The following is a 25,792-nucleotide window of genomic DNA, read 5'->3' on the forward strand; positions in this document are numbered from 1 at the left end:
AGAGAGGGGGAGAGAGAGAGAGAGAGAGAGAGAGAGAGAGAGAGAATGCAAATGAGACAGAGCTCAAGGGCCCAAGGGACCACTGCAGGTAAGAAGTCTGGCTGTAAGCAGTCAGGAGCCAATAAATGTTTTGGAGCACCTGATGGAAAGTGATCTGTTAGACTGAACTAGAGGGGAGAGACTAGATATTGAGACTGATTAGGTAGTGGCTATAGCAGCCATCCCAGGGTGCCTGGGGTCCAGGGCCATTGTGATCCTGGTGATTCCATGACCAAGACCCTCCATCTCCAGACTCTGGGTATTTGCACTGGCTGTGCCCCATGCCTGGCCTGCTGGCCCTTTCCATCTCTGCCTACAGCCCCCTGTCCTACAGAAGTCCTTTCCCAGCCCTCCATGACCTTAATCAGTGGTCTCCATATCCCGTTAGGGTTCATTGGTGCACAGCTGTGTGCACCATGTCTCCCTCATTAGACTGTGAGGGCAGACTATCCTTCTCCTTTCTCTGTGTCCTCAGCACTCAGCCCGGCTCCTGCTACTTAGTAGGCTTTTAACAAATGTTTATTTAGACTGACTGACTGACTGACTGACTGACTCTGACAGCCTCAGTCTCCAGGACGGGGCTTCAGCTGAGCCTGCAATTGATGTGCTCTGTGAACTGTCAGTTCTGAGTGACCAGGAAAAGTTCTGATAGGGACCAGTTCCTGGACAGTGCTTTGGAGCCTGCATCCCCTGACTTGTGAGGTGGATAGACCTTGGATAAAAAGACGCCTAAGGATCAACAAGACAGAGCTGGAAGAAGCATTTGGGTGCCACCTGCTCCCGAGGCCATTTCCAACTGGCCACAGATATGCTGCTGGTGAGGCTGTCACCCTCCAGGCAAAGGCTTGGTCTCTTTGCATGTGCAGAAGGCCAAAGCAGGCTCTCTCCTCCCCTGTGGCCTCCAGGGACCGCACGGTGCCAGGTTGAATAGCCCTGGAAGACCAGTCCAGGAAACCTCATAGATCTCACTGTGGGAGCCGACCCAAACCCCTTCCGAATGTGAAAAGGGGGAGAGATCGGGTGGACGGGGCCGCCAAGCTCCACCTGACGGCAAGCGGAGGAAATACCACTGGCCCACGTTCAGAATTCTCTGAGGAGAGGATCCATTCTCGGCCCCCAAGGGAACAGCCAGAGCAAGCCTGGATCATGCAAGTGTTGGTGTCACTTTGTGGCTGGCAGGCACCGAATCCAGTGAAGAGGGGATGGGGGATGGAGATCCGTCCTCAGTGTTCGTGGGGGGCCCGACGGCTGGGAAGCCAGGTAGGATGTGGCATAACTGCTTATAAGCACTGGGCAAAGACTTCAGGCTTCCCAAGCAAGCACAGTGCATATTTGTTATATCTACAGATGTGACCGTGAGAGGGGAGAAACCGTGTGATGTTGAGGATGCCAGGTCACGGAGATTGGGACAATCCTGCCTGCGATGGCTGAAGGGAGTGTGTGCGGGCCTCCAAGGCCATGCATTTGTTAGAGGACGGCTGGGTGGCTGGGATGCTGACCGGAGCCCACCTGGTCTGGAAGAGTGGCTGGCCCAAAGGGGCACTGGGAAGCCCGGCGGGCACATGCCACAGCTTGGACCAGCCACACAAGGTGGAAGAACGCAGAATCCACAGGATAAGGAGAAAAGAAAACCTGGTCCAAGGGAATGGACACCACCAGAGAGTGACCTGCACACGCTGTCACCTGGGAAACAACCGAGAAGACACCCTTGGCTCCTGTTCCGCCTGAGCAGGGAGTGAATGCCCTAGAGCAGAGAATGGTCTTTGATACGGCAGAGGCTGAGGGCCACAGGCTCAGCTTGGGGACAAGAAAGTGGGGCCTTGACCCCAATGAGGATTGACTATGACCTCACCATAGATTCCTAATGACTTTTCTCTACTTGGTCTCAGATGACCCGAAACACAAGTGTCCGTAAAAATTGGGACTGTGGCTTGCAGGGCTGTTCTAGACAGTGGAGCCCAAGGGTCCCTCATGTGCCAGTCATTCTGTGAGAAGCCTTTGAGGAACATCCCTCTAGAGCCTTGGGGGCTTTGGCCTTGGAGGGCTGAGGGACAGAAATCACCCATACCTGGGATCCATGGAATTTCCCACAGAATTGCTGATGTCAACAATGTAATGGACTGTTCCATCCCAGGTTTGTCCAGACCCTTCAGCTGTCAAATTTTCAACACCAACTGGAACCAATTCCAATCTGTTCTGAATACTAGCTGAGTATTGCAAGCATGTTCTGGGCCTCCAGAACCTGTATGTTTGGACCCTCCATCCAGCTCACTCAGAAGCAGCTGTGCCAATGGACTGAGCGTGAGGGCCTTTCAGTCTGTGAACTGGACAGGATTGAGGGAGGGGGGCAGCATGGTATATCAGAACACCTTGAGAGAGAGGCAGCCCTGGACTAGAGGGGAAAATCACTAGAGGAGCTGCTGAAAGCAGGCCTTAGTCCCAGCTCTGCCTTCCCACTGGCCAGGCCCTCAGAGGTCACCTGGCTCAGGTCACTGAGGCCCAGGGGGCAAAGGGAGTGTGTGCCCAAGGTCACAGAGGCAGGATTTGAACCCAGGGCCTCCAAATGGGAAGGATTTAGACAAGTGTCAGAGGAGTTGGACACTGCAGGGAGGTGACAGCCCTAGAGGTGAAGGGAAGGGCCCAGAGGGGATGGTGTGGACCTCCACCTGAGGGGACGGCAGGACAGAGCAGCAAGCAGGCATGGGGAGGGGGCTGCCCTGGAAGGCATGAGAGGCCATTATTAAGCACACACTGTATGCAGTGCCTCTGTGCGTAGATGGGGGGGTGGAGAGGCAGGCCAGGTGACTGCCCTCCCAGAGCTCACAGTCTTGTGGAGAGGCATGCCCATGCCGGATGGCCCCCCTGAGGTTATGGGGATCCAGTGAGTCCTGGCCTTCAGCTGAAAACACCCTGTGCCGGCCCTCCATGGGCCTCCATGTGACACAAAACCTGGCAGGGAGATCTCTGGGACAGAGCATGTGGATAACACTCCCCTTGCTTCTCTAGGAGCCTCCTCATGGAACGGGATGCCCTGAAGCCTGGCTCTCCTCTGACTGAACGCCTCATTCAGAAGGCATCGGCCCTGCATCTCATGGAGTGAAGCCTTGGCCAGGGATGTGGCCATCTTCTCCCTCCCCCAGAGGGAGCCTCAGCCTCGTAACTGTCTGTGTGGAAGAAGCCATGATGCCCGGCACCAACTGGACCAGAAGTCTAACACCAGCCCCTAGAAAAGCAAATCCCCCCAAGCCCCCTGGAGAACCTGCATTGCCCACTCCCCTATACCCCTATGTCACCATGCTTCCATTTAGGAAGGGACACTCACTCCTCAGGGGTTTGAGAGTGAATTATCAGCCCTGATTGGCAAGCACCCAGCCCCCCTCTTTTGTAGAGAAGGAAATTGAGGCAAGGAGAAAGGAGGGGCCCCACTCGTGCTCCCAGTCAGCCAATCATGGGAGCAGAGCTGAGGCCTCACGAGGACCCCTCTGCCCTGTGTGGTGCTCTGGGCCCCTCCTGCTCCCCTGCTTCATGTCAAGGGACTGGAAATGTCGTCATTTCATAACAACTCTCAATCAAACGTGATAAAGGAGTCACATGTACCACTCCCCAACTCGAGCTCTCACAGCCATAAGAAGGAAAGACAACTCTCCAAGGAGGTGGCTTTCTGGGCCACAGGAGAGTCTGCAGCAGCCTGGGAGGCCTGGCCTCTGAGTCTTCCAGGTGGTGCCGTGAGGATGGTGACCAGACGGGGCCCAGGGCCCTACTGGCCTGATTCCAAAGCATTCAGGCTTTTCTTCCATCACTAGGGTGGCCTGGTCAGCGAGGGACCGTCTCACCTCTCTGGTGGAGGTTTTTTCTTTAATCAACCACTTTTCCAGGAAAAAAATAGCGAGCTTGACCTCCCCACTCTCAGCCCCTGTTTGCTCATCTGTAAAATGGGGCTGTTCTGCCCTAGCTTGTCAGAGTTTGGTAAGCAGTGGCCATCTCTCATTCCAGTGGCTGCCCTGCATGCCCCACTTGGGGAGCCACGTCCAGAGGGGACAAGGCCACCAGCTTCACCTGTGGGGCTGTGGCCTCTCTCATAGAGACCCTGCCATGCTTGGTGACCTGCAGGGACTGACCACACACAAGGTTGGTGACCAATCATTTCCAGCCAATGGCAGTCGCTTTTTTCCCTTGGAAACTGCACATGATTTCACAGTAGATTTAAGCAAGCTATGATATTTCCTCGTTGATGGTGGGGTGGAGAGAGGTCATGGGGGCCAAGACTCTGTGACTTCTAAACCCCAACCCTTGGGGGCTTGCGTATCAATCAGTAAGAATCCATTCTATGACTGGAAACCTGCCTCTCTGTCTTCTGATTCAGCAGTAAACTCTCCTGATTAGAAATCTGGAAAGGTGTGGCTTGTCTTTCATGAGATGTCTGGGATCCAGCCTCCCCTAAGGGAGAAGGTCAAAGGAAGCCCATTTTCCTCATGCCCTTTGCCTTCTTTTCCACTAGCCCATGTGCCCACTGTCTCCCCTCCTCTCCCAGGGGCATGGCGGTCCTGCCCTCTTAGTCAAGCAAGGATTAAGCAGCTACTGTTTGCCACTAGGCTCTGGGGATACAAAAAACAAGGAGACAGCCCCTGTCCTCATGGAGCTTACCTTCTCTCTGAGGAAACAACACGCACACCGCTAAGTAACCAGGAAATACAGGCTCAGTAAATACGAGGTCATTTCACAGAATTGGGGGAGACACTAGCAGCTCAGGAATCCAAGGAGGCTTCATGTGGGAGGCAACGCTCGCATAGGGCTTTGAAGGAAAAGGGGCTTCTAAGAAGTGAAGGTTTGAGGCTCAGGAGACAAACTAGACAACAACAAAAAGGCCCAGAGGTGGGAGATGGACTCGGGTGAGGAACTCCAATAAGGCCAGTTTGGCCGGATTATAGAGCATGAAGGGAAGTCATGTATAAAATAGCTATGTATAAATGTATAAGAAACTTTAGGAAGGTTGCATGGAGCCCAGACTGAAGGGGGAAGACACTGGAGGCAGGGAGACCAGTGGGCAAACTTTGCAATAGTCCAGGCAGACCTAAATAGAGGTGGCAACATTAGGAGAGGAGGGAGGAACGTGGGACATTGTGGAAGCAGAAGCAACAGACTTGGCTAGTGATGGCTATAGGGGAAGAAGGCCCTGGAAGGGTTGAGGGTGATTCCAAAGTTGTTGACACTCATGACTGGAATGACAAGGGTGCCCTCCACCAATATACAGTGGTGAGGAGGAGAGGGTTTTTGAGGAAGGTAATGCAGAGGTAGCTTCTGAGAGGCCAAAGTCACACAAGATAAAGGGTTCTGCTTTGGGCATGTTGAGTTTGAAATGGCCAGCTCTAAATCTGTGACCCCTCATTTCATGAGAAATAGCATCAGAGAAGCTGATGGGCCAAGCGGGGGTGGGAGGAGCCTACGGGGAGAGCTTAGTTGTTCATAGGCGAGGAATAGTATCCATTCTTTCAAGCAGACCCAACTGCAGTGCTACTTTTTAAGAAGAAATGTCACAATTTGAGGAAGGAAGGAACAACTTAGCAAGTGTGAGCCTGAATGGACCAAACTCAACCATAAATGGAAGAGTGGCTGACCGGAAGGCGAAGCGCCTTCCTCCCTCAGTCGCGAGGTCCAGGACCAGGTGGATCACAAACGAGTCTCTGTCAGCACCAAAAGGCCAGTGAGCCCCGGGCTGTATCAACCCTTCTCAGAAAGAAAGAATGCCGTTCACTGAGCTCCGTTCTGGAGACAATGTGTCCTGATGCTTATGCCTGGAAGGATAGGGCATAGGAAGACGATTGTAGAGACCTGCCCCACTGAGGAATATTGATGTGAAAAACGTTCCATAAAAATACTAGCCAGGATCTATAGGAATATTCACTGTGACCAATGTGATAATAGTGGGAGAACCTCCTTCACAAACCCAATGAGTGTCCACCACAGGCAGAAGGTGAGGGGTGTTTCCAGGCTGAGCCACATGCTGGGAGGACAAGCACCCATGTACTTATGACTCAGGGTGCAAAGTGGGGCCTGCTTTTATCTACCTACCTACTATCATGATGGATGAGAATTTCGAAGCCAGGAGGTACCTTAGAAAATGGAACCTTGGGGCAGCTATGTGGCACAGAGAATAGAGCGCCGGCCCTGGAATCAGGAGGACCTGAGTTCAAATGCGGCCTCAGACAATTAACACATAATTAGCCGTGTGACCTTGGGCAAGTCACTTAACCCCAATTGCCAGACCTTCCCCCCTCCAAAAAAAAGCAAAAAAAGAAAATGGAACCTGGAAGGAGGCTTAGAAATCCAAGCTGACCCTCTCATTTTATAGACAGAGAGCGTTGGGAGGGGGGTCTCTGAAGGAAAGTGCTAAGTGGCAGATGTGGGGCTGGAAACCTGGTCATGTGAAGAGCTTTGGAGTTTTAAGGTGGGGAAGTTCTGGAGAACCAGGATTACAGGTTTCTCTCTAACTACTTCCCTGACCCTGAGAGGGCCACCTGGGATGGGCCATGATGATGGTGGGCTGGGGTGGAAGGAAGGCTATTGTGCTATAAGAAATGAGGAGGAGAAACCTGGGGAGTCTTGCACTAACAGCCACAGAGAGAGCTGGGTAGGGCCAGAAGGGCGATGTTTGCCATCACAATGATGCTGGAAAGACTGCAGAGCTCTCCTCAATGCAATGACCAACAACCACCCTCCCAGGGGCAGAGGTGCAGCCTGCCTCTCCCGCCGGATTGAAGGATGATGCCCCAGCAAACAGAATGAGATGCATTTTGGAGACGGCCAGTGTGGAAATGTATTTTGTTTGATTATGGATATTGGTCATAGGGGTTTGGCTTTTCTCTTATTTTCAGAGGTGAGGAGAGATGGGAATGAAAAGAATTCATTTTTTAAAATTAAGTGGCCGCTGGAGGGCAGCAGGGAGCTGCTAAAGGCATCTGCTAAAGGATCCTGATGCCCAGGCAGAACCCACTGAGAACGGACCAGAGGGGATCAGGTCAGAGACAAGGCTTGGCCTCCCCCCCACTCCCTCCCGACCCAGTCCTTGAAACCAAAGGACAATGCAGGGATGTAACCCCAACAGGCCAGGCCTCCTTGTGGCCTCATGGAGACCTGGTGGGAAGGTGATGGAGAGGCAACCAGGACTGAGGCCAAGTCCAAGTCACTGCCTCCCTCTGGGGCCTCAGTTTCCTCATCTGTAAAATGAGGAGGTTGGACCAGAAGTGTACCAAAGTCCCTTCTCCCTCTGAATCTCTGATCTCATGACCCTATACACATAATGGGGGGCCTCTGATCAGGTACCCTTCCAGCTCTCAGCCCAGGACCTTGGGAGCCAGGCTGTGCCTCCAAAAAACCCTGGCTGGGGAGGCAGAAGATGTGACTAGGGCCCTGGAGGGGAATCATGCCCCCGTTCTGGGCCTCGCCTTCCTCAGCTATAAAACAAGGCTAATGGCATGGTCACCACCTACTGTAAGGTGGGCTGACTGTGTGCAAGGAGGGCTTTGCAAACCTCAGAGCCTCTGAGAAAGGGGGGCTGCTCTTGTGACAGGGATTCTCTCAGAGCAAAGCCAGGGGCAGAGCCAAGGGCAGGATGGACCCGGGGTCAGAGGCCAACTCTCGGAAGGAAACCAGGCAGGCACCAGTGGTAGGCACCAGCCAGCAGCCCACATGGCACCCATGAGGGAGGGACCACAGGAGCCTGCAACTAGCCAGGAGCCCTCGAGGGAGGGCCTGGACTTCCCTCAAGAGCCCATGGCCTCAGCCAAGAACACAGCCGAGGGCTGAGTCACCTTCCACTGAAGAAGATGACTAGAAGCCAGTGAGTGGGCAGAGAAATCCCACAATGGGCTCTCCTGGAATCGCTTCAGTCCCCGGTGGCCTCAGAGTCATTTACAGGAACCACAGCGGCATTATCTGCGTCACAGGCCCAAGCCACGCCGCCCTTTGGCTGTAACCCTGCCCCAAGGGACCTTCCTGTCTGGTTGGGGGGAGGGAGATCCCTGGGGCCGGACCCTGGGGGTTGGGTTAGATGGTATGGGGAAGTGCCCCCAGCTTTGACCTCCCTCCCGCTTTGAAATCCCCTGTCCCCTGACTCCTTTCCAGGGGCTACTCCTGACTCCAGACTTCTTTCTCCACCATGCCCCAGCAGCCTTCTTACCCTGGAAGATGCCCCTGCCCCCGCAGCCCTTCCTCTGATTGGTCAGGCCCTCCCAGAACCTCCATTTTCAGAAAAGTTCCCAGAGCAGCTATGCTCCCTCTTTCCTCTCTGGGGTCCTTCCTCCATCATCCCCCTCCCCGTCATAATGCAGGCGTCTTGGGCATCTTTGGGAGGGGATGGAGCAGGACCAGGTCGGCTCTCACAAAGAAGCTTCTAGAGCTAACTCCCCACTCACTGGAGGCCCACAGGTCCCAGCCGAGCCCCAGGGCCCCTGGGTGCTGACTGGATGGAAGCATGGACTTTGGGAGAGCCAGGTGCTGTTGTCGGCTCTGTTCTCCTGGAAGGAGCCTCCCAGGCTGACAGCCAACATCAAGCAGACTCCCTGAGCAGTGCCATCAGGAGGTGGGTGCTGGCCAAAGGGAGGACATGGGCCCTGAGAAGATGCCTGCCCAGGTCCCCCCGCCAGAAGCTCCTTGAGCGTGGTTTGTGCAGGATGTGGCATCAAGGCATCACTAAAGTTCACTGCCCCTCGGGGGTGAGAGTCAGGCGCACCGAGTCTGCCCTGACCATTAACATGGGAGCCGCCAAGCAGACCACGAAGAACAACGGTTGTCCAGACCGAGAGCCAGCCTGCAGAGCCCATCCATCTGTGCGTGTGCCTTGGACCGCCCTGTAGGTGGGCACTGATCAGAGCCCAGAGAGGGCTGGGCTTCCCCAGCAGGCCCTCCCTGGACCTTCTCCTGCTCACAAGCTCCCACCCTCCATCTCCCCTTCTTTTCTCAGTCAACCCCATTACCCTGTGCTCCACCCCACCCCAGCACACCCCTATTTCTGAGGAGGGAACCAGCTCCTAGGTTGGCAGCCCCATAGAGTCCTGCCATCTTGGGTTCCCTGATTTTGATCAGCCCCTTTTCTGTACTCACCTTCTGGCTCCGACCTAGCCCAGGCCCTCACTGCCACCAGCCTGGACTGTTCTTGTGGCCTCCTCGTTGGGCTCCCTGCCTCCAGTCTCTGCCCTCCCCAATCCATCCTCCATTCACACAGTCCTAATATCCAGCTCGAACTGGTTACTCGAGCTCCAGAAGCTCCGGGACCTCCCAGTCACCTTGATGACAAGAAAGAGTCTGCTCTAGGCTCTGCTCCAGGGTGGAGGCCAGCTGGGATGAGGGGCACTCAGTCAGCCACCAACGAACATCTCTTAAGTACCTACTAGGCCAGCTTTCCTAAGCCCTTCAGAGCTCCAGTCAGAGGGGCAGAGAGTAGAGACAAAAGGAAGCCAGGCCCATTCTGTCTTGCCCTCCCAGGGCATCGTGAGCAGGGAATTCCCAGGGAGAAGTTTGTTTGGCCTTGGAGAAGGCGGCCCTGAACCAGGCCCCGAAGGCAGTGAGGGGCTTAGCCAGACAGACCCAGGAAGAAGAGGGCACCCCCAGCCCCAGAAGGGCTGACCCCCGGCCCACCACAAAGGGCTGTGCAAGGCTTTCCAGCCCTGTATGTGGGTGGGGGCTGAGTAGAGGAGAGTCTGTGAAATAGCTCTGGAAAGGTAGGTGGAAGGCAGATTATGAAATCCTAGAGGTCAGCATTGGCCAGAGGGAGCCATTGACGGTATGTGAGCAGAGGAGGGACTTGGGAAAACCCGAACTTTGGTGGAGGGTGGATGTGGGAGATGGGGAGCCTGGGTCAGGGAGAGGCTATTGCCATAGCTCAGAGAAGTCGAACTCAGAGGGGGCCTACAGCCTGGCCCCCAAGGAAAGGGGAGGGTGGTGAGACACATTGCCTCATTAAACTGGCCAGACTGGGTGGGGCCGATCATCATGTGGAGGAGGGGACGGAGTCTGGGGTCATTTGTCATGGCCCAGAGTCCCCCGGAGCCAAGCATGACTTCACCGGCCTCTCTGGGCTGCTATCCCTTGGTACAAATATTTATATCCCACAGATACACAGCCTTCTTCTGAGGGCTGGAGGCTGAGGTGCTGGCCGCCAGTGGGGCCCAGGAGCCCGGGGGTGGCCTGAGGCCGCTCATTCCCCTTGCCTATATTTGGTTGCTTGCTGCACACTCCAGGTGGGGGGAGAGGCCCCTGCATCCTGAGAGGAAGCACTGGCTGGGGCTGTGTCGCCTGTTTGGTTCCTGCACAAGGCAGCCGGCTGGCTTACCTGGCCCCTAGTGTCTCAGAGGAGGCCTCCCCCATCTCCAGAGGCTGCCCCCAGGGCACTGCAATCAGAACCCCAGGAATGCATACCCTCATCCTGCCGAAGGGTCAGCATTACCTTTGGGAGCCCCAGCTCCCCTCAGCTTAGAAGGAAGGAAGTGTGCGTAGAGAATAGGGGGGTTGGAGTCTGGAAGACCTGAGTCCAAACCCTGCCTCAGTCAGGAAGTGGTGCATGACCCTGGGCAGGTCACTTCACACCTAACCCAGTCTCCCAGGGTGGTTGAGGATCATTGTAGGGCGTTGGTCAATGCCGGCCACCATTATCATCCCACCAGCCAGCCTCGATCGTCGCAGGCATTTGGGGTCATTTCCAAGGTCATGGATTTGCCAGTTGAGAGGAGAGCCCCCCAAAATGCTCTCAGCTGGGAAGGGGGATAACTATTTTCTCACAGAGGTAACATTTCCAGGGGGATCCAAGGTTGATGAGACTGCAGAGGAGGTCTAATGTCAGGGTGATAACAGACACTGGCCTGGCAGCCATCACGCTGCCTGAACTGAGCCATGCTGGGCCCAGAGGGGAGGTGCTGATGGTCCAGGGACGCCTGGAGGGAGGTCTCCGGTGGTGTGCCCAGGGGGTCTGCACCAGGGCCAGAGAGGCTGAACATTCGCATCCACTCTTCTGTCCCACCCCCCTTGTGAATCGGTTCATCTTGTAAATGTGAGAATGCTTCATCTGTAAGGGGGAAGGGTGAAAAGAGCACCAGATTTGGAGGCCAAGGCCCTGGGTTCAAATCCCACCTTGGCTGCTTGCCATCTCAGAGAAGTCGGGCAAATCTCCTCTCTCTGGGCCTCAGTTCTCTTATCTATGAAGGGGGCTTGTCCTGGGTAGCCACAAGGTCCCTTTCAGGTTCTCTGAGCTTGTCTCTGCCATTTAACCTTTACATCCCACCCTAGCACCAAGCACAGGGTTTGATACACAGTAGGGATTTCACAAACATTGATTTAATTCTGCTGGGTTGGAAACATGGGGTTTGTCCTTGAGCAGTCAATGAATGGAGCTTCTTTCAGTCCAGGGGTTTGAAGTCCTGGCTTGGTTTCCCCTCTGTCATTTGGGGCTAGGCCTCATGGGGAGCTCCTCCATAGCATGGCAATGCCCTGCACACAGCAGGTGCTTAATACACCCTGATTGCTTGAACCTTGCCTCATAGGGTGATTGGGAGGATTGAAGGAGATCATGAAGGTGAGGTGTTGTGAATGGGATTTACCCATCTTCCCCCTCATCCCAAAGCTGAGCACTCACCCCCAGGCTTTCCAAGATGAAGGACACTCCTCCTTCACCACTGGTATCTGCTGATTGAGAAAATACTCAGCAACAAGGGAGAAAAGCCTTTTCTGGACATTTGTACCAAGGCGCCTGGCAGCTGTGGGCCAGGGCAGAGGTCATCTTGCATTGTTTTCTAAAAATATTTTTTATTTATTTTGTTAACTATTTCCCATTAATATTTTTAAAAATTTTTAACTTTTGTTAATTCTTAATTTAAAAAAATCTTAAAATTTAAAGTTAAAAAATGTTTTTAAAGTTTCAAATTCTCTCCCTCTTTCCCTCCCCTCCTCCAAGTAAGCAGAATGATTGTACATTTGCAGTCATGCAAGACATATTTCCATAAAGAAATAAACACAAAAATATGAGAAATGAGCATTTCACAAAGCACGCTTTCATCTGCACTCAGAGCCCATCAGTTCTCTCTCTGAAGGCAGATCTTTCCTCATGGGTCTTTTGGGATTGTCTTGGATCATTGCGTTGCTGGGAATAGCTAAGACATGAGTAGCTGATCATCATACAATGTTGTGGTTACTATATGCAAGGGTCTCCTGGTTCTGCTCACTTCACTTTGCATCAGTTCATGTAAGTCTTCCCAGGCTTTTCTGAAGTCAGCCTGTTCATCATTTCTTGTAATACAACAGTATGCCATCACAATCATGTACCACGGCTTGTTCAGCCATTCCCCAATGGATGGGCATCCCCTCGATTTCCAATTCTTTGCCACCATAAAAAGAGCTGCTAGAAGTGATTTTGTACAAATAGGCCCTTTTCCTTTAGCCAGTCTCACATAGTGAAGAGAAGACTCAGAGCTCCCCCATCCCAGACCCTCCAGGTCCAACACATCCTTTGGGCTGCCTCTCTGCTTAGGAGGCCTTTGGAAAACAAGGTTCAGCCTTCACTGAAGGTGAGGCTGGCCACTGGGGGCCATTATTCATTTGGTGATCTGCCTCCCCCCAGACCTGGGGGGCCCTCCTAGAACCCGGAAGTACAGTTAGGTAGATAAAAGCAGGTCCAACTTGGCATCCCGAGGCATAAGCATGTGGGTTCTTATCCTCCCAAGACATGGCCCAGGCTGGAAACATCCCTCACCTTCAGCCTGTGTTGGACACTTAGTGGGTTTGTGATAGAGGCCCTTCCTCCTGGGGTGCAGACTGTGACTCCTCTGGGTCAAACAGCAGCCCACACCCTCCCATAATCCCCATGTAGGTGTCTTCCCATGAACTGGGAGCCTGCAATCGGCATGGACAGCAGTGAGGGCCTCTGGCTCTGGGGTAACCAGCCCCCTTTCTTTCCCCCCCCCGTGAGGCAACACTCCGTGTGACTTCTCTGGGACAGCTGTAGGTTGAAAAGGTGTTGGGACATCCACTCAGCCTCCTGGCACCTCACTGCTGCCCTTTGTGTGGCACTGGACTGGAGTTCTGGGATGACCAGCAGCCATGTGGCATCTCGAGAATATTGTAACCAAGGGAGGCCTTTGTCTCAAGGAGGACTTTGGCACACCAATAGGGTCTTGGGAGTCAGGTGATGGGTTCAAATCCCACGTACACCAATGAGTCACTGGGAGGGATATCTGGAAAGCGCTGTCTTTTCTCTCCACCCTCAGAACCAAGATCATTGGCTGGAGGGCCATGGGGCTAAGCCTGGAGGGGGTCTGTGGACAGACTTCTGAGGCTCTCCCTCCTTTTGTCAGGAAGGGCACTCATGCTGGCTTCCCTGGACTAGGGGCCGGTGAGGTGGTGCCTACATTCTCTGCAGGTGTGGAACTGGTCTCCCCTTCCTTCTTGAGTCCAGCCATGGTGCCACGATCTCCAGACACTTCTCTATAGAATGTGTGGGAGCAGAGAAGGGCCCAGACAAAGGGCTTCTGGCCAGTCTGGGGGCAGAAAGCTCCCGTTTCGGATGCTGCAGGGGCCTGGGGCTGATGTCATGGGGAGATGCCTCCCTGCAGGCAAAGAAGCTGGGGAGCAGATGCCAGGCAGGGGGAAGGCTGTGGGGGCAGAGAAGGGCCCAGACAAAGGGCTTCTGGCCAGTCTGGGGGCAGAAAGCTCCCATTTCAGATGCTGCAGGGGCCTGGGGCTGATGTCCTGGGGAGATGCCTCCCTGCAGGCAGAGAAGCTGAGGAGCAGACGCCAGGCAGGGGGAAGGCTGTGGGGACAGCAGCCTGGGCTGGGCTCAGCTATCCCTGATTCACAGCGGCCTGGGCTTGGTCCCTTCCCCACTCAAGGCCCATTTCCTCCCACTGGCTCCCGGTCCTCCTGTGCCCCGGCAGCAGCATGTCCCTGATGTGGATCCTCATGTGTCTTTCCGAGCCCAGGCCCCCAGGATGACCATGAGGAGGGCCAGAATGACCATGGTGTAGATGGTGTGGATGGTGGGCAACTGCTCCTCCTGGGCCCAGTCACATTTGCTGCTGTGGGCACGCGGCCAGCTGGGGCCTGCCAAGGAGGAAGTTTTCTGGCGGTGTGCTCGGAGAGAGTGGATCCTGGGAGAAAACATGCCAGGCTTTAGAAAGGGGCCCCCAGGAGCCCAGGATGGCAGGGGTAAAAGGCCCTGGCCCCTAAGACCCAGAGAGCCACAGCTGGACCAGACCTTGGAGGCACGTAGTCCAGCCCATCATCGAGGACCGAGAAGGGAGGGGTGCTGGGGGGCACACGAGGAGGAAAGGATGAAGAGGGAAGTGGCCTGGTCTGGGGAGGAGCTAGCAGCCCCAGGTTCTAGGACAACTCCTTGGGGGCCCCAGGGCAGGTCGCTGAAACTCTTCTTTGAACAATGCCTTATTAGAGACTGAGATGCCCTCCTGCCATATGACAGGGCTGTCCCAGAGGCCCTTCAGGGGCAAGTGGTGAGCCCCAGGCAGGCGCTGGGGAGTCATGGACCCCCCAGGTCCCTCCCAGCTCAGAGATTCTGCACTGCCCTTGGTGCTAAGGAGAACAAACCTTAACATCTCCCAGTCTGAACTCCCTTCATGCCCAGCCCCGTGGGGCTCTCCCCAAGGGGTCTCTGGCCTGTTCTGGGTCTCAGTTTCCTCATCTGTCAATGAGAAGGTTGGCTTGGATCAGAGGGTCTTGATCCTAGGTCTGTAACCTTGTTACATGACATGGCATGTTGGTATGATCGGTTTCCTTTGTCATGCCCTGCATTGAAAAGCATCATAGTGAGGGGGAGTCCACAATGTTCGCTGGGCATGATCTCTACATACAAGGCCCTGTACCCTCCACTCCACCTGAGTCTTCCCATCTGTGAGTGGGGATGTTCAGCATTCCCCCAGCTGGCCTCATAGGACTAGATAATCCTAATAACAACTGCCATTTACATAGCACTGACTGTGTGTGCCAGGGGCTGGGCCAAGTGCCTCACTGAGTACCGGACAAACAGGACCTTTTATTTGGACTTTGTCAGGGGTTTAGGGAACTCCTAGTGAGGAAACGCCCTCCCCTGCTGCAGTTCTCTACCCTTTCTGGGACCTCTTTGGGGGTGGGGGTACTGAGGGCTTACTTAAGTGACCGGGTCCCAGAGTCCTCCGGGGTCAGAGGCAGAGCTTGCCCCCAGGTCTCTCTGAGCCCCAGGCCAGTTGGGCAGGCTCTCCACCTCAGCTGCTTCTCCCAGGAAGGTCTCTTCCCTATGGGCAGGAGCCCTTGGGCAGCTCCCATTCATTCTTCGGGCCCTTGGGGCATCCAAAGGCTCAGGGGGCCGGGCCTCACCCAAAGTCACACAGACCATAGAAAGAATCACAGACACTCCCGGAAAGAAGGGTTCCCAGAAGGAGTAGAGGCCAACCCCTCCACCACCACCCTGAAGAGTGGCCATGCAGCCTTTGTTTAAAACTCTCCAGTGCTGGGGAGCTCACTATCTCCATTCCACAAGGCTAGTGACCTCCCCATTGCATCATGCCACCCCCTAGGGAAGATATGTGGGGCTCTTACCTCCTGGACACATTCATGTTGTCGGGGAGTCTTCGTGGGTATTTGAGACCCCGAGAAGTTCTGCTCTCGGGTTCCTGACCTGGGTCTGGGTCCCGGCCCTCCCACTGTTCCTGTGGGCAGAGAGGAGCTTCTAGTCTGAATACCTTGGCCCAGAACATGGGCACCCCAGCCCCCTCTGTCACCCAAGACAGAGCCTGGGGCTTCGCATCGAGGCTAAAGAGAAGCCAGGAAGCCCTCAGGACAAATCCTGCTGCTGCTTCTCTTTGGATGGCTGCAGTCTGAAGAGCCGTCCAGCTGGCCAGTGTCCACCTCCAAGGGCAGGCAGGAAAGCAGTCAGCCAGGAGGAGACCTCCCAGGCTCCCAGGCAGAGCCTTCCAGCTCTTCCGAGCAGAAAGTGTGCGTGTGTGTGACTGCGGTGTGTGCGTGTGTACATGCGTGTGGGTTTGTGTGTGTAAACATGCTGCTGGCACTTTTTCTTTCCAGCTGTGTAAGCATCTTCTGCCAGGGAAGAGGGGTGGGGGCTAGTCTAGACACGGCAAGCTGCCAGATCTCACAGGCCTCTGTGCTCTGTAGATGAGACTGGAGTCAGGGAGGCCTCTGATCAATCAAACAGCTGCTTTAGGCGCCACCAAAGCAGCTGATCAATTTAAATTCAGTCCTCAGGGGCTTAAGTGCAGGGACAAATCTTAGAAAGTATCTTTACGCGGTTTGGGGAGACTTGATTGCCTCCCATGGCTAGGTTGGTGTGCAAAACACAAGCCCATTGGAAAGTGGGCATTGGCGGGTCTGGCCAAGACTCTGGGAAGGAATGCCTCAGGAAGGCCAGATTGCCTCGCCCCACCCCATCCCCAACTAAAGAAGGACCTACTATGTTTTCTCAGTGTCCGCTAAACAGCAGTGGTGGCGGCAGGGTCTGAGTTAGGAGTCAAAGAGAAATTAGACACCCGCAGAAAAGCGACATCGACTCGGGGCCTAGGGGGGGCTTCTGAGCCATCCCTAAGGGGAACCTCTTCGCCGCACGTGTTCAGCTTAAGCCCCCGTCCCCTCCCTCCCCCAGAGAGCGTCTCAGACTTTGGGGAGGTGGGAGAGTGTTTTGATTGTCAATGCGCCTTTTCCTCAAAGGCTGACTAATAGACACCTGCTGTTAACGCTGGAGGGGGCTCGGAGCTACTGGAATGGAAAGACATTGGTCCCCAGCCCTTCCGAGTCTCACAGAACCGCGGGGAAGGACGTGGCCGCCGCAGCTTGGGGCGCAGCTCCGCGGTCCCTTCCTCCTCTGCCCCCACGATCCTGGGGCGCGGCGAGGCGCTGGACGGCTCCTGGGAGGAGGCTTCTTTAGCGGCTCCCCGGAATCCCCCCAGCTCTGAAGCTCGCAGCACTTATTAGCCTCCTCCTGCATGCCAGGTAGGAGCACGGCACGCGCGCACGTGAGGATGCCCGAGCAGCTCCGGGCTCGGGATGGGGTTGCCGAGGACTCCCCCGCTCCATCCTACTTGGGGGGGGGGGAGGACTGAGGCTGGGAGGCTGACTGCCCCAGGCAGGCTTTGCACCGGGACCCCCCAACTGCAGACCGAGCCTCTTTCCACGGCCCCACATCTTCGAGGCCTTTGCTCCAAAATTGGGCCCTCTGCCACTCAACCTAAGCGGCCCGCCCCCCCAAACCTAGTCAATATTTATCTTCTGGACCACTGACCCAGGCCACCCCAGGTCCCCGATGCACTGGGACTGCCCTCCGTCCAACAATCAATTTCAACCTGTAGCCTGGCAGCCAATACGCATGCGCGTCGTCGCAGGCCAGACTACATCTCCCAGAATCCCAAGGGGCAGAGGAAGCCGGAAGGGGTTAGAGTCGCTTGATTCAAACAGACCAATCGCCGGCGAGTCTCTCGGGACACGTGGTTCGTACCGGGTCAGGGGGGTGGGGCAGGGAGAGGAAACGACCTTTGGTTTTAAATCAGTTGGCGGCAGCGGCGGCGGTGACAGGTGAGGCGAACACTGAGTCTCCGGTAAGGAAAGAGCAAGCCGAGCTGGACGCTTTCGGGCCTGGCCCCGAAGGAACGTCCCGCAGTCCTTGGCGGGGGGCCGGGAGGGGACAAGCGGATGCTGCTGTGGGGATCGACACCCCCCCCCCGGGGTCCCAATGGAACGTCCCAGCAGGCCCCCGCATCCCCCCCCCCCGCCCGCCCTCCAGGGGGGGAACCACGTGGTACTGGTCCATTTCACCTGTAAAGCATCATCTCCTCTGACACTGTCCCCTCCTTGGTACAGGCCTCATCACTTTGCACCTGAAGTATTGCCGTAGCTGCTGGGATGGGGTCTGCCTGTCTCAAGTCTCTCCCCGCTCCAGTTCATCCTCTCATCAGCCACTGAAGTGACTCTTCTGAAGTGAAGGTCTCATTATGTCCCCCCCCCCTTCATAACCTGTCCCCTCCCCTCCCTCCAGTCTTCCCGCACCTGATTTCCTGACACATACTCTTCAATCCAGTGACACCGGCCTCCTGCCTCTTCACAAATAGTGGGCTCTCTGGCCATTTTCTCTGTCCCCTGTTCCTGGAACATCCTTTGCTACAACTACTGACCTCCCTGGCTTCTGTGAAGACCCAACTTGTACAGGAAGCCTTCCCCAGCCCCTCTTCATTCCAGTCTCTTCTCTCTGCTAGTTTTTTCCTATTTATCCTGTGTAGATCTTGTTTGTCTCTATTCAATTGTGAGCTTCTTGGGGACAGGGACCGTTTTTCACCTTTTTTTGTACCCTGAGTATTTAGCATTGTGCCAGGCGTATAGCAGGCCTTTAATAAATGTCTATTGAATCATGACTGCACCAGCTGTATGACCTTTGACAGGTCATTTCCTCCTGTATAATGACAGGAGCTGACCTTCCTTCATCCCCCGAAGGTTTGCAGAGCACTTTCTAGGTGAGGGTCCACTCCTTGAGAGCTTTTTGTCCTTGTCACACCTCCCCCACTCCCATGACTAGTACGCAGTTGGTATCTAATAAATGTTTATTGCTGTGAAGCAGAAAGCACTAGTATTATTCTCCCCATTTCATAGATGAGTAGTCCACTGCTCAGTGATGTGAAGCAACTTGGGCTAGGATCACCCAGGACCCAAGCCCCTGGAGGCACTGGGTGGCTGAGGTCTGGAGGGAGGGGGTGCAGGACCCTGGGTCACCCATCCTCCCCCTGGACTCCTCTCATGAGGCCTCAGACCCCTGCTAAGAGAAGGTGGGAACCGTGGTGTCCATGGGACCCTGGGGAGGAGAAGCCGGTCCCCTTCCTCCTGCTTTCATGGCCCCCTGCTGGCTCTGGTCCCTGTGACCCCTCCAGAGAGGCAGCTCCCGCCCATGGGCAGCCTGTGCTGGCTGGGACTCTTCGTCCCAGGGCTGGCCTGAAGAACATGGGGACTGAGGATCGAGGAAGTGATCCCGGCCAACACCCCATCTACGTGGGCCTCCGGCAGCATTGGCACCTCCAGGCTGAGTAGGTCAGGGTTCTGTCTCCTGTTTGGTTCACTGGCAGGTGCTTCTCCGGTGGTGTTTACTATGGAGAAAGGAGGGGGAGGCTCCATCAGGGCAGCCACTGAGGAAAAAGCCAACGTGGATGCACAGAACGGTGAGGACGTGGGCACTAAAGACCTGCTTTCTCCTGGTCCCAACCACCAGGCCCCCACCCGCCACTAGGTAGAAACTTGACCAGACCTCGTCGCTCCCCACTCCAGCCTCATGCCACCAGCTGAGCTGTAGGCCCCAGACAGCCCCTTCAGCTTTTGCCTAGGGCCGCCCTCTCTGTGCCACCCTCTGGGGGGGGGCCACCTCTGTGCCGCCCTCTTTGGGGGGGGCACTTCTGGGCCCCAGGCTCAGGAGTTCCTCCCTTCCCCCACGATGCCCACTTCCACTCGGTTCCTGTGTTACCTCCCCAGCCTGTCTTCACTCATGGGGCCCAGAGCCCATACCTGAACGCATCCCCCTCCCCAGCTCAGGAACCTTGGGTGGCCTTTGTGAGTTCCAGGCCTGCCTCTCTCCACCTGTGCTCTGGGCTTGACCAAGCTCAGCTTAGGGGCCGCCCCCCACAAGGGGGATGCTGGGGCCATCAGGCTCCCCCCACAGGCGGTCAGGGCCAGGTGCACAGTAGGTGCGTCCTAGAGGCTTGTTGGTTGATTGCACCCTGGCTTCTCTCTCCCAGACCTCCCTCTTCTGACTGATGAGAAATTTGACTTTGACCTCTCATTGTCTTCATCCAGGTGGGTTGATATGGATTGTTGCCTTCTCTTTCCTGCCCCCCCATCCCTCTCCCCCGCCCCCCCATCCCTGCCCTCCCTTACCCCTCCTGCCCCCTGGTTCCCCACCCCCCAGCCCTCCTGTCCCTGCCCCCCAACACCCACCAGGAGGTACCCTGGTGGCTGGTCAGCGGCGCCCTCCTTGCTTCTCCTCACACCACCAGTGCCAATGAAGATGACGAGGTTTTCTTTGGGCCGGTCGGGCACCGGGAGCGGTGCGTGGCTGCTGGCCTGGAGCTGCAGGGCCTGGTCCCCAGAGAGGCCGAGCCGCCACTCACATGGAGCCCCCCAGCCGGGGAGAAGTTTGTGGAGATTTTCAAGGAGGCGCGCTTGCTGGCCCTGCAGATAGTGAGCAGTGGCAAGAAGGTGGGGCCCAAAGCTGGTGAGCCCAAGCCGCCGCCGGGGTCACAGGAGGAGTTTGTGCAGGAGGCCAGGCTGAAGCTGGACATCTTCGAGCGAGGACTGCAGGTGCAGAGGGGCTCCCCAGCTCTCAAAAGGGAGACCTACTGTGTGCTGACCCCGGAGGCGGCCCCAGTGCAGGCATCACTCTCCTTTGCCGAGTCACCAGGGACCCCAGAGCCCGCTTCCGGTGCCCGTCTTCAGAGCCAGGGGGTGGCCGAGAGGAGAGCCGTGAGCCGACTGCAGCCCCACAAGGCCTTGTCTACACCTGGAAAAGGGGCTCCCACCAAGGTAGCCGCACCCCAGGGTGCCCCCACCACATTCTCTTTTGGGGGGGGCAGCCTGTCCACAGAGGGAGGGTTCCCTGGGGCCAGGGAGGGCAGGTGGGAAAGCGTCTAGCCCTGCCCCCAGGTTCCCACCCCGGCTCTGCCTCCCCATCGTGGGGCTGCCCTCCCCTAGTCAGATTGCACCCTATTCTCCTGTTTTGGCCCTCAGTGCTGCTCAGACGGACTTCTCTGTAGAAATGGGCTGGTTCTCATGCCTCCTTCTTTGGTGTTCCAGCTACAACCAGGGAAACAAACTCACCCTTCAAGGCTCCCCCCTGGGAACTCCAGAGTGTCCTCGGGGTCCATGTCCAGCAGCGCTTCAGAGATGGGGTCCTCCGTCAGTGGCAGCGGCACCACCAAAGGCCCCCCTGGCCTCTCTGCCCCCAGCAAGGTGCTTGAGCTCCGAGGGGTAAGGGTGGCAGAGACCCTCCCCTAGTGGTCACCTACGGGTGGGGGCAGCAAAGACCCTCCCCCAGCGGTCACCAGTGTGTCTTGTCTCCCACAAAGCCAGAACAGGGGTACCCGAGGGCAGTTATGGATGCCTGTGATTAGGCCCTGAGGCCAACAGGGAGCCCTGGGCAGAAGCAGATCTTGGGGAGGGGGTCAAGGACAATCTTTGCTTGTTCTGAATTCAGCTCCTTGTTCCAGTTTGGGGCAAGGAAAACCCTGCTGAAACCTCCAGGGCCCACCAGGACCCTCCTTGGGGGGAGCACCTCTTTCTCAGGCCCACTTTGCAGCGTGAGCCTGACCTCGAGTTCGAGCTCAGTGGGGACCCCAGCGAGAGGCAACGGTAAGGTCCTGCGGCGCCCTCGTGAGCCTGGGGAAGGGTCCTGGGCTGCAGGGCAGTCAGCACCTCTCTCAGACCTTCCTCACTGATGGGGTGCCCGCTGTGCGGACAGACAGACAGACACAGGCACAGACAGGAGCTGCTGCCCTGCACCTGTGGAGGGTCTCCCTCGCTGCTGCAGTCCTGGGTCTGGTGTATCCAGGCATCACAGTCCATAGAAGAGGCACAGACGAGCCTAAAGCATGCCATGATCCCTCTGACATGAACAGACAGGATCCACCCATCCAAGGACAATCCCCCTCTCCCTGTTCCCTGCTGGGGCCTGGTCCTGCTGGCTCAGCAGCCCATGGGCTCCACCTAGTGGCAAGGGCCGGTGGCTGCGGGTCCAGGTCCCCAAAGGGCCTCCCTGTGGCCCCTTCCCTGTACCTATACACCCTCTCCTGTCCCCCCCCAGCTCAACACCACCGGAGGTCCCTCCGCAGAGGGGGGGCCCAGACACCGGGGCTCGGCAAGGCCAGCTGGCCAGCTCCTGGGGGGCAGGCATTAGAGGCTGGACTTCTCTCTGACTGCCCCCCAGAGCAGCTGGTGCAGACCCTGGGCACGTGCCTCTGGTGTCTTCTCTAGGGGCACCGAGCCCCTGGGGCCCCTCCCCAGGGCAGCTGCTGGGGGCCTCCTCACCACCCCTGCTTTTCCACTTTCAGTTAAACCAGGCACCCCTGCCTTGCATCGGGCAGACACTCCTCGGCCCAAGCCCGGCGTCCGGCTGAGCTATGGGAACGTCTCCTGCCTGGCCGCACCCTTTGCCCAGCAGTCGACCTCGGTTTCCCTGAGGCAGCCACAGACCCCCAGAGCTGGGGTGCAAAGGCCAAGCCCCAACTTATCCCAGGCCTCTGGGAACTCAAAGCTCAGGGGGCATGGGGGTCCCAGCTCCAGCGCCAGGGTGGGGCCGCGACATCCTGCTTTTCCTGGAGGTGAGGCCTGCTTGGGGAGTCCTTGGGATTCTCCTTGATGCCGATTCAGGGGGAGGGCAGTCCCCCCAAGGAAACTCAACCTCGCTCTGTGCAGCCTAGCTTCCCCTGGTCCCAGAAGCCACAGGCCGTGGGGCACCTGCACTCTGGTGGGGTGCCAGGAGCCACCCTGGGAAGGGAAGAGCCCAGGGCAGGGGGAGGTGGTCACCCCAATGGAGATGGGGGATGGGGTGCTGGTGCCTTCCCCCTCCCTCGCCACGAGGGGTACCTTTATGGTGGGGGGGGCTCGTCTCCCACCCTGGGGCTAACGCCCCTTTGTGTTGTAGGTGCCTCACTAGACAGCGCAACCCCTCGAGTCCAGGGCATGAGCCGGCTGCCGTTAGGCCCCCCGTGTGGAAGGTAAAGGGCTCCCCCCTCCTTTCCCAGGCCCTCCCCTGATGCAGGAGCAGGAGCCTGGGTGTGGACTGCATGGTGCCCGAGGCAGGACTTGAACCCAGGTCTCAGCCCCCTGCTGATGGGGTTGTGGCCCCCCTCAAAGGCCCTGAGAGCAAGGACTTCATCTTCCTCATCTTGCGGAGGGCATGCAGCACCATTTGTGCTGGCCAAGCTAAACTGCTGGCCTTGAGGGCACTGGGGCTCTCTGATTGTGGTGCCCCCTCTCCTCTGCAGTGGCAGTCTGGAGGTCTCTGTTTCTCTGCCTGTAGTGATCTGCGCTGGGGATCGGGATTAACAAGCAAGGGAAGCCGCTAAGGAGGGACCCCCGACTAGCTCCTGCCTGCGGGCCATAGCCTGGGCCCCCAGACCCCCAGGGTCCCCAAGGCCACTTCCCCAGCTGCATCTCCCCGCGGGGGGGCTTTCTGTGCCAGCCTCGGCCTGAGAAGTGGCCCTTTTGTTCCAGCACCACCCTGCACAGTACCCCCGCGCGGTGCTCCTTGGGGGGAGCTCTGCAGCCCCCCGGCAGCAGCGGCCGGCGCCTCTCCGCCCTGCCTACGCCATCCAGGCGCCGGGCGTCAGCCCTTCCATCGTGGCCGACACCCAGAACCTGCCCAAGAGCCGCCTCCCCGCCTCAGTTGGCGGCTGCCCGGTGCCCTGCACAGGCGCTGCCCAAGAAGGCTGAAGGCAGGTAAGATGAGGAGAGGAAAGCATTGTCAGGGGCCTCAACCCCTGGCCCCTGCGGCCTGTCTACACCAAGGCCTCTCCTGACTTACTCTCCAGGGGGGGGCCTCCTCTGCCCAAGTCTCCTGTTCCTGAAGGGGCAGCTCTGGAGGGTCTCCCCTGGGCTCCCTTTTGTCTCTCCCCTCTGGGGGTCTCTGCTGCTCTCTGCAGGGGAGAGAAAGCGGTCCCTTCCATGGGGCACACACTGCCCCATAGCCCCCTGCCTGCAGCCTCCTTGTCTGGGGGTCCTGGCCCGTGAAGGCGCCATCTTGCTGGCCTTCTAGGTTCAGGGCCTGGCTGTCCCACACTGGGCTGGAAGAATAATTGGGATCCTGGCCCTGGGGGAGGCAGGAATGGCCCAGCCAGCCTCCACAGGATGCCTCTAATGACGGGGCGCTCCCTCCCTCCCGCCCTCTCCGGGCAGCCTGTCCTGGTCCCAGACCCTCTTAGATGTCTTGGCAATGGGCAGCCCCGAGAGTCAAAGAGCCAGTCCTCAGGGTGGGCGCATCTTTCCCTTCCCAGGCCCAAGCGAGCCCAGGAGAGAAGTGGGCCAGGGGCTTCTAGCCCGTCTGACCCCCCTCTGGGGGTGCCTTTGGCCCTCAACTTTGCCTCTCCTGAGCCAACGGCCCCCGGGACCCCTGGGCAGGAGGCCAAGGAGCGGTCGGTGGCAATGTCAGCCCCTGCTGAGGTACCGATTGTTGTGGGAGGGGGCCTAGTGATTTGGCAGTGACCTGGACCTCTGGTGCTCACAATGGCCTTGGGTCTATGTGAGGTCTCCCATGTGTGGAGAATCCATCCCCTACAGCTCAAGCAGAGAGGCCCAGGGCGGGGGTGGGTTTGGATCTCCACCATAGTATGACCACAGGCGGGGGGTACCTGCCACAGGGGTCGGGACTACAGGCCAGGCGCCCTGGGTGGCAGCTGCTGGTCCCTGCCCCCATCCCAAGGAACCCCAGGGTGTCCACAGCCCCTTCCGCTTTTGCGTCTGAAGGCTGCAGAGAGTGAGGAAGGGGCTCCAGGCTCCAGAGCTGAGGCCCCTCAACAAGGCCAGACTCTCCCATGGCCTTAGTGGACAGTGGAACCCAAGTGACCGTCGTCCCTCTCCTAGGCTGTGCTTGTCCGTCTTGGACCTGAGACCTGTGCTACTGTCCCAGCAACACCAAAACCGCCTCTCCGTGGCCAGCCGCTCATCGACTTCTCCAACAGCCCCGAAGTGGCCCCGCGGTGGCTCCCCCTGACACAGGCCAAGGCCCCGGCAGTGGCTGGCCAAGACCAGCTTCTCATTGACCTGTTTCACTCCCCGGAAGTAATCGAAGGTGTCCTATCCAAGCCTCCGCCAGCCACGGGGCAGGTGAGGACAGGGCACGTGGTCAGGTTGGAGGGGCCACAGTGTATGTACCCATCCGTCCCTCACGATGCAGCACCATGCACTGAGGGCGGGCACCCCTTGTCCAACCCCTCAGCCCCATCATCCGTTCACTGGGGCCGTGGGTGGGTGGGGGGATCCTCCAGGCCAGGCCCCTGTCATTGTGAGTGTCCCAGAGCAAGGCGCGTCAGGGCTTCAAGGGAGAAGGGCCTGGCACACAGTAGGTGCCATAGAAACTGCCACCCTCCTGTTGCCAGCCGGCTGACGAGCATCTGTGCCCACAGCAGACCTGCCATCCCTGGAGGCCTGTGGTGATGGGAGCAGTGCTGCCCTTCGAGCCAGCCCCAACCGTGGCCTGTCCCTTGTTTTATTTCAGCTGATAGACCTGAGCTCTCCCCTCATCAGCCTGAGCCCTCTGGAGGACAAAGAAAACCTGGTCTCTCCGCTTCTCAAGTTGTAGGTGGGCACAAGCCCCGAGTCTCAGGCAGGCGTGCCCAGTGTGCCTGGCCCCGGGGGACAGAATGCCTGGTATCTCACCAGTGAACAAGAGATGTAATTTATGGAGACAAATTAAGAAACTTTGTTTTTGTTTTTGATGATTGTTTTAAATCAAGTTTGTTTTTAAAAAATCCAATAAAGATTAAATGAAACTCAGTGAAACTATGGCTTTCCATTCTTGATTCACAGGTGGGCAAGGCCACCTGACGCCCAACCCCGGGCATCCACAAGCAGGGCTCCTCCTGAGGCCTCCCTGGACAGGGCCCCCAGCCCACCCTACCCAGGAGCCTGTCCTTCACCTTGAAACATTCTTTTTGAGCAAACCAAGATGTGTTTTTTTTTTTCGTTCGCATCTCCAGCCTATGGGGAAGAGAGAAGGGAAACCGCTGTCCTGACAGGTGTGGGCCCT

The 25,792-nt window shown here is 57.3% G+C and overlaps 2 protein-coding genes across 5 annotated transcripts in view; both read left to right on the top strand.

The window, feature by feature from the left end:
• TTC38 (tetratricopeptide repeat domain 38) overlaps positions 1 to 4,429 on the top strand; it is a 29,795-nt gene extending 25,366 nt beyond the window's left edge. For both annotated transcript variants that reach the window (XM_069099314.1, XM_069099315.1), the window contains one exon: positions 3,046 to 4,429. In XM_069099314.1, coding sequence (XP_068955415.1) covers positions 3,046 to 3,139 — 94 coding nt within the window. In that variant the 3' untranslated portion in view covers positions 3,140 to 4,429. The remainder of the gene's footprint in view (positions 1 to 3,045) is intronic.
• A 13,050-nt stretch (positions 4,430 to 17,479) lies between these two features.
• On the top strand, positions 17,480 to 25,539 carry GTSE1 (G2 and S-phase expressed 1). Of its 3 annotated transcripts, none has more exons than XM_069099317.1 (13): positions 17,480 to 17,592; positions 17,878 to 18,000; positions 19,128 to 19,220; positions 19,791 to 19,848; positions 20,049 to 20,574; positions 20,845 to 21,018; positions 21,258 to 21,399; positions 22,098 to 22,367; positions 22,691 to 22,763; positions 23,263 to 23,487; positions 24,042 to 24,207; positions 24,628 to 24,870; positions 25,262 to 25,539. In XM_069099317.1, exons 3-13 carry the CDS (start codon positions 19,151 to 19,153, stop codon positions 25,343 to 25,345), a joined length of 2,031 nt encoding a protein of 676 aa, XP_068955418.1. In that variant the 5' UTR covers positions 17,480 to 17,592; positions 17,878 to 18,000; positions 19,128 to 19,150; the 3' UTR covers positions 25,346 to 25,539. The 3 variants fall into 3 exon arrangements, with proteins under 3 accessions (XP_068955418.1, XP_068955417.1, XP_068955419.1); XM_069099316.1 differs by having other exon boundaries at positions 17,494 to 17,615; XM_069099318.1 differs by having other exon boundaries at positions 17,494 to 17,615; positions 20,845 to 21,000.
• The last annotated feature ends 253 nt before the right edge of the window (positions 25,540 to 25,792 follow it).

The sequence above is a fragment of the Petaurus breviceps genome, unplaced genomic scaffold, assembly GCF_028583685.1.
Source record: "Petaurus breviceps papuanus isolate PSGF00001 unplaced genomic scaffold, PetGlider_PUasm1.0 370, whole genome shotgun sequence".
Taxonomy (NCBI): Eukaryota; Metazoa; Chordata; class Mammalia; order Diprotodontia; family Petauridae; genus Petaurus; species Petaurus breviceps.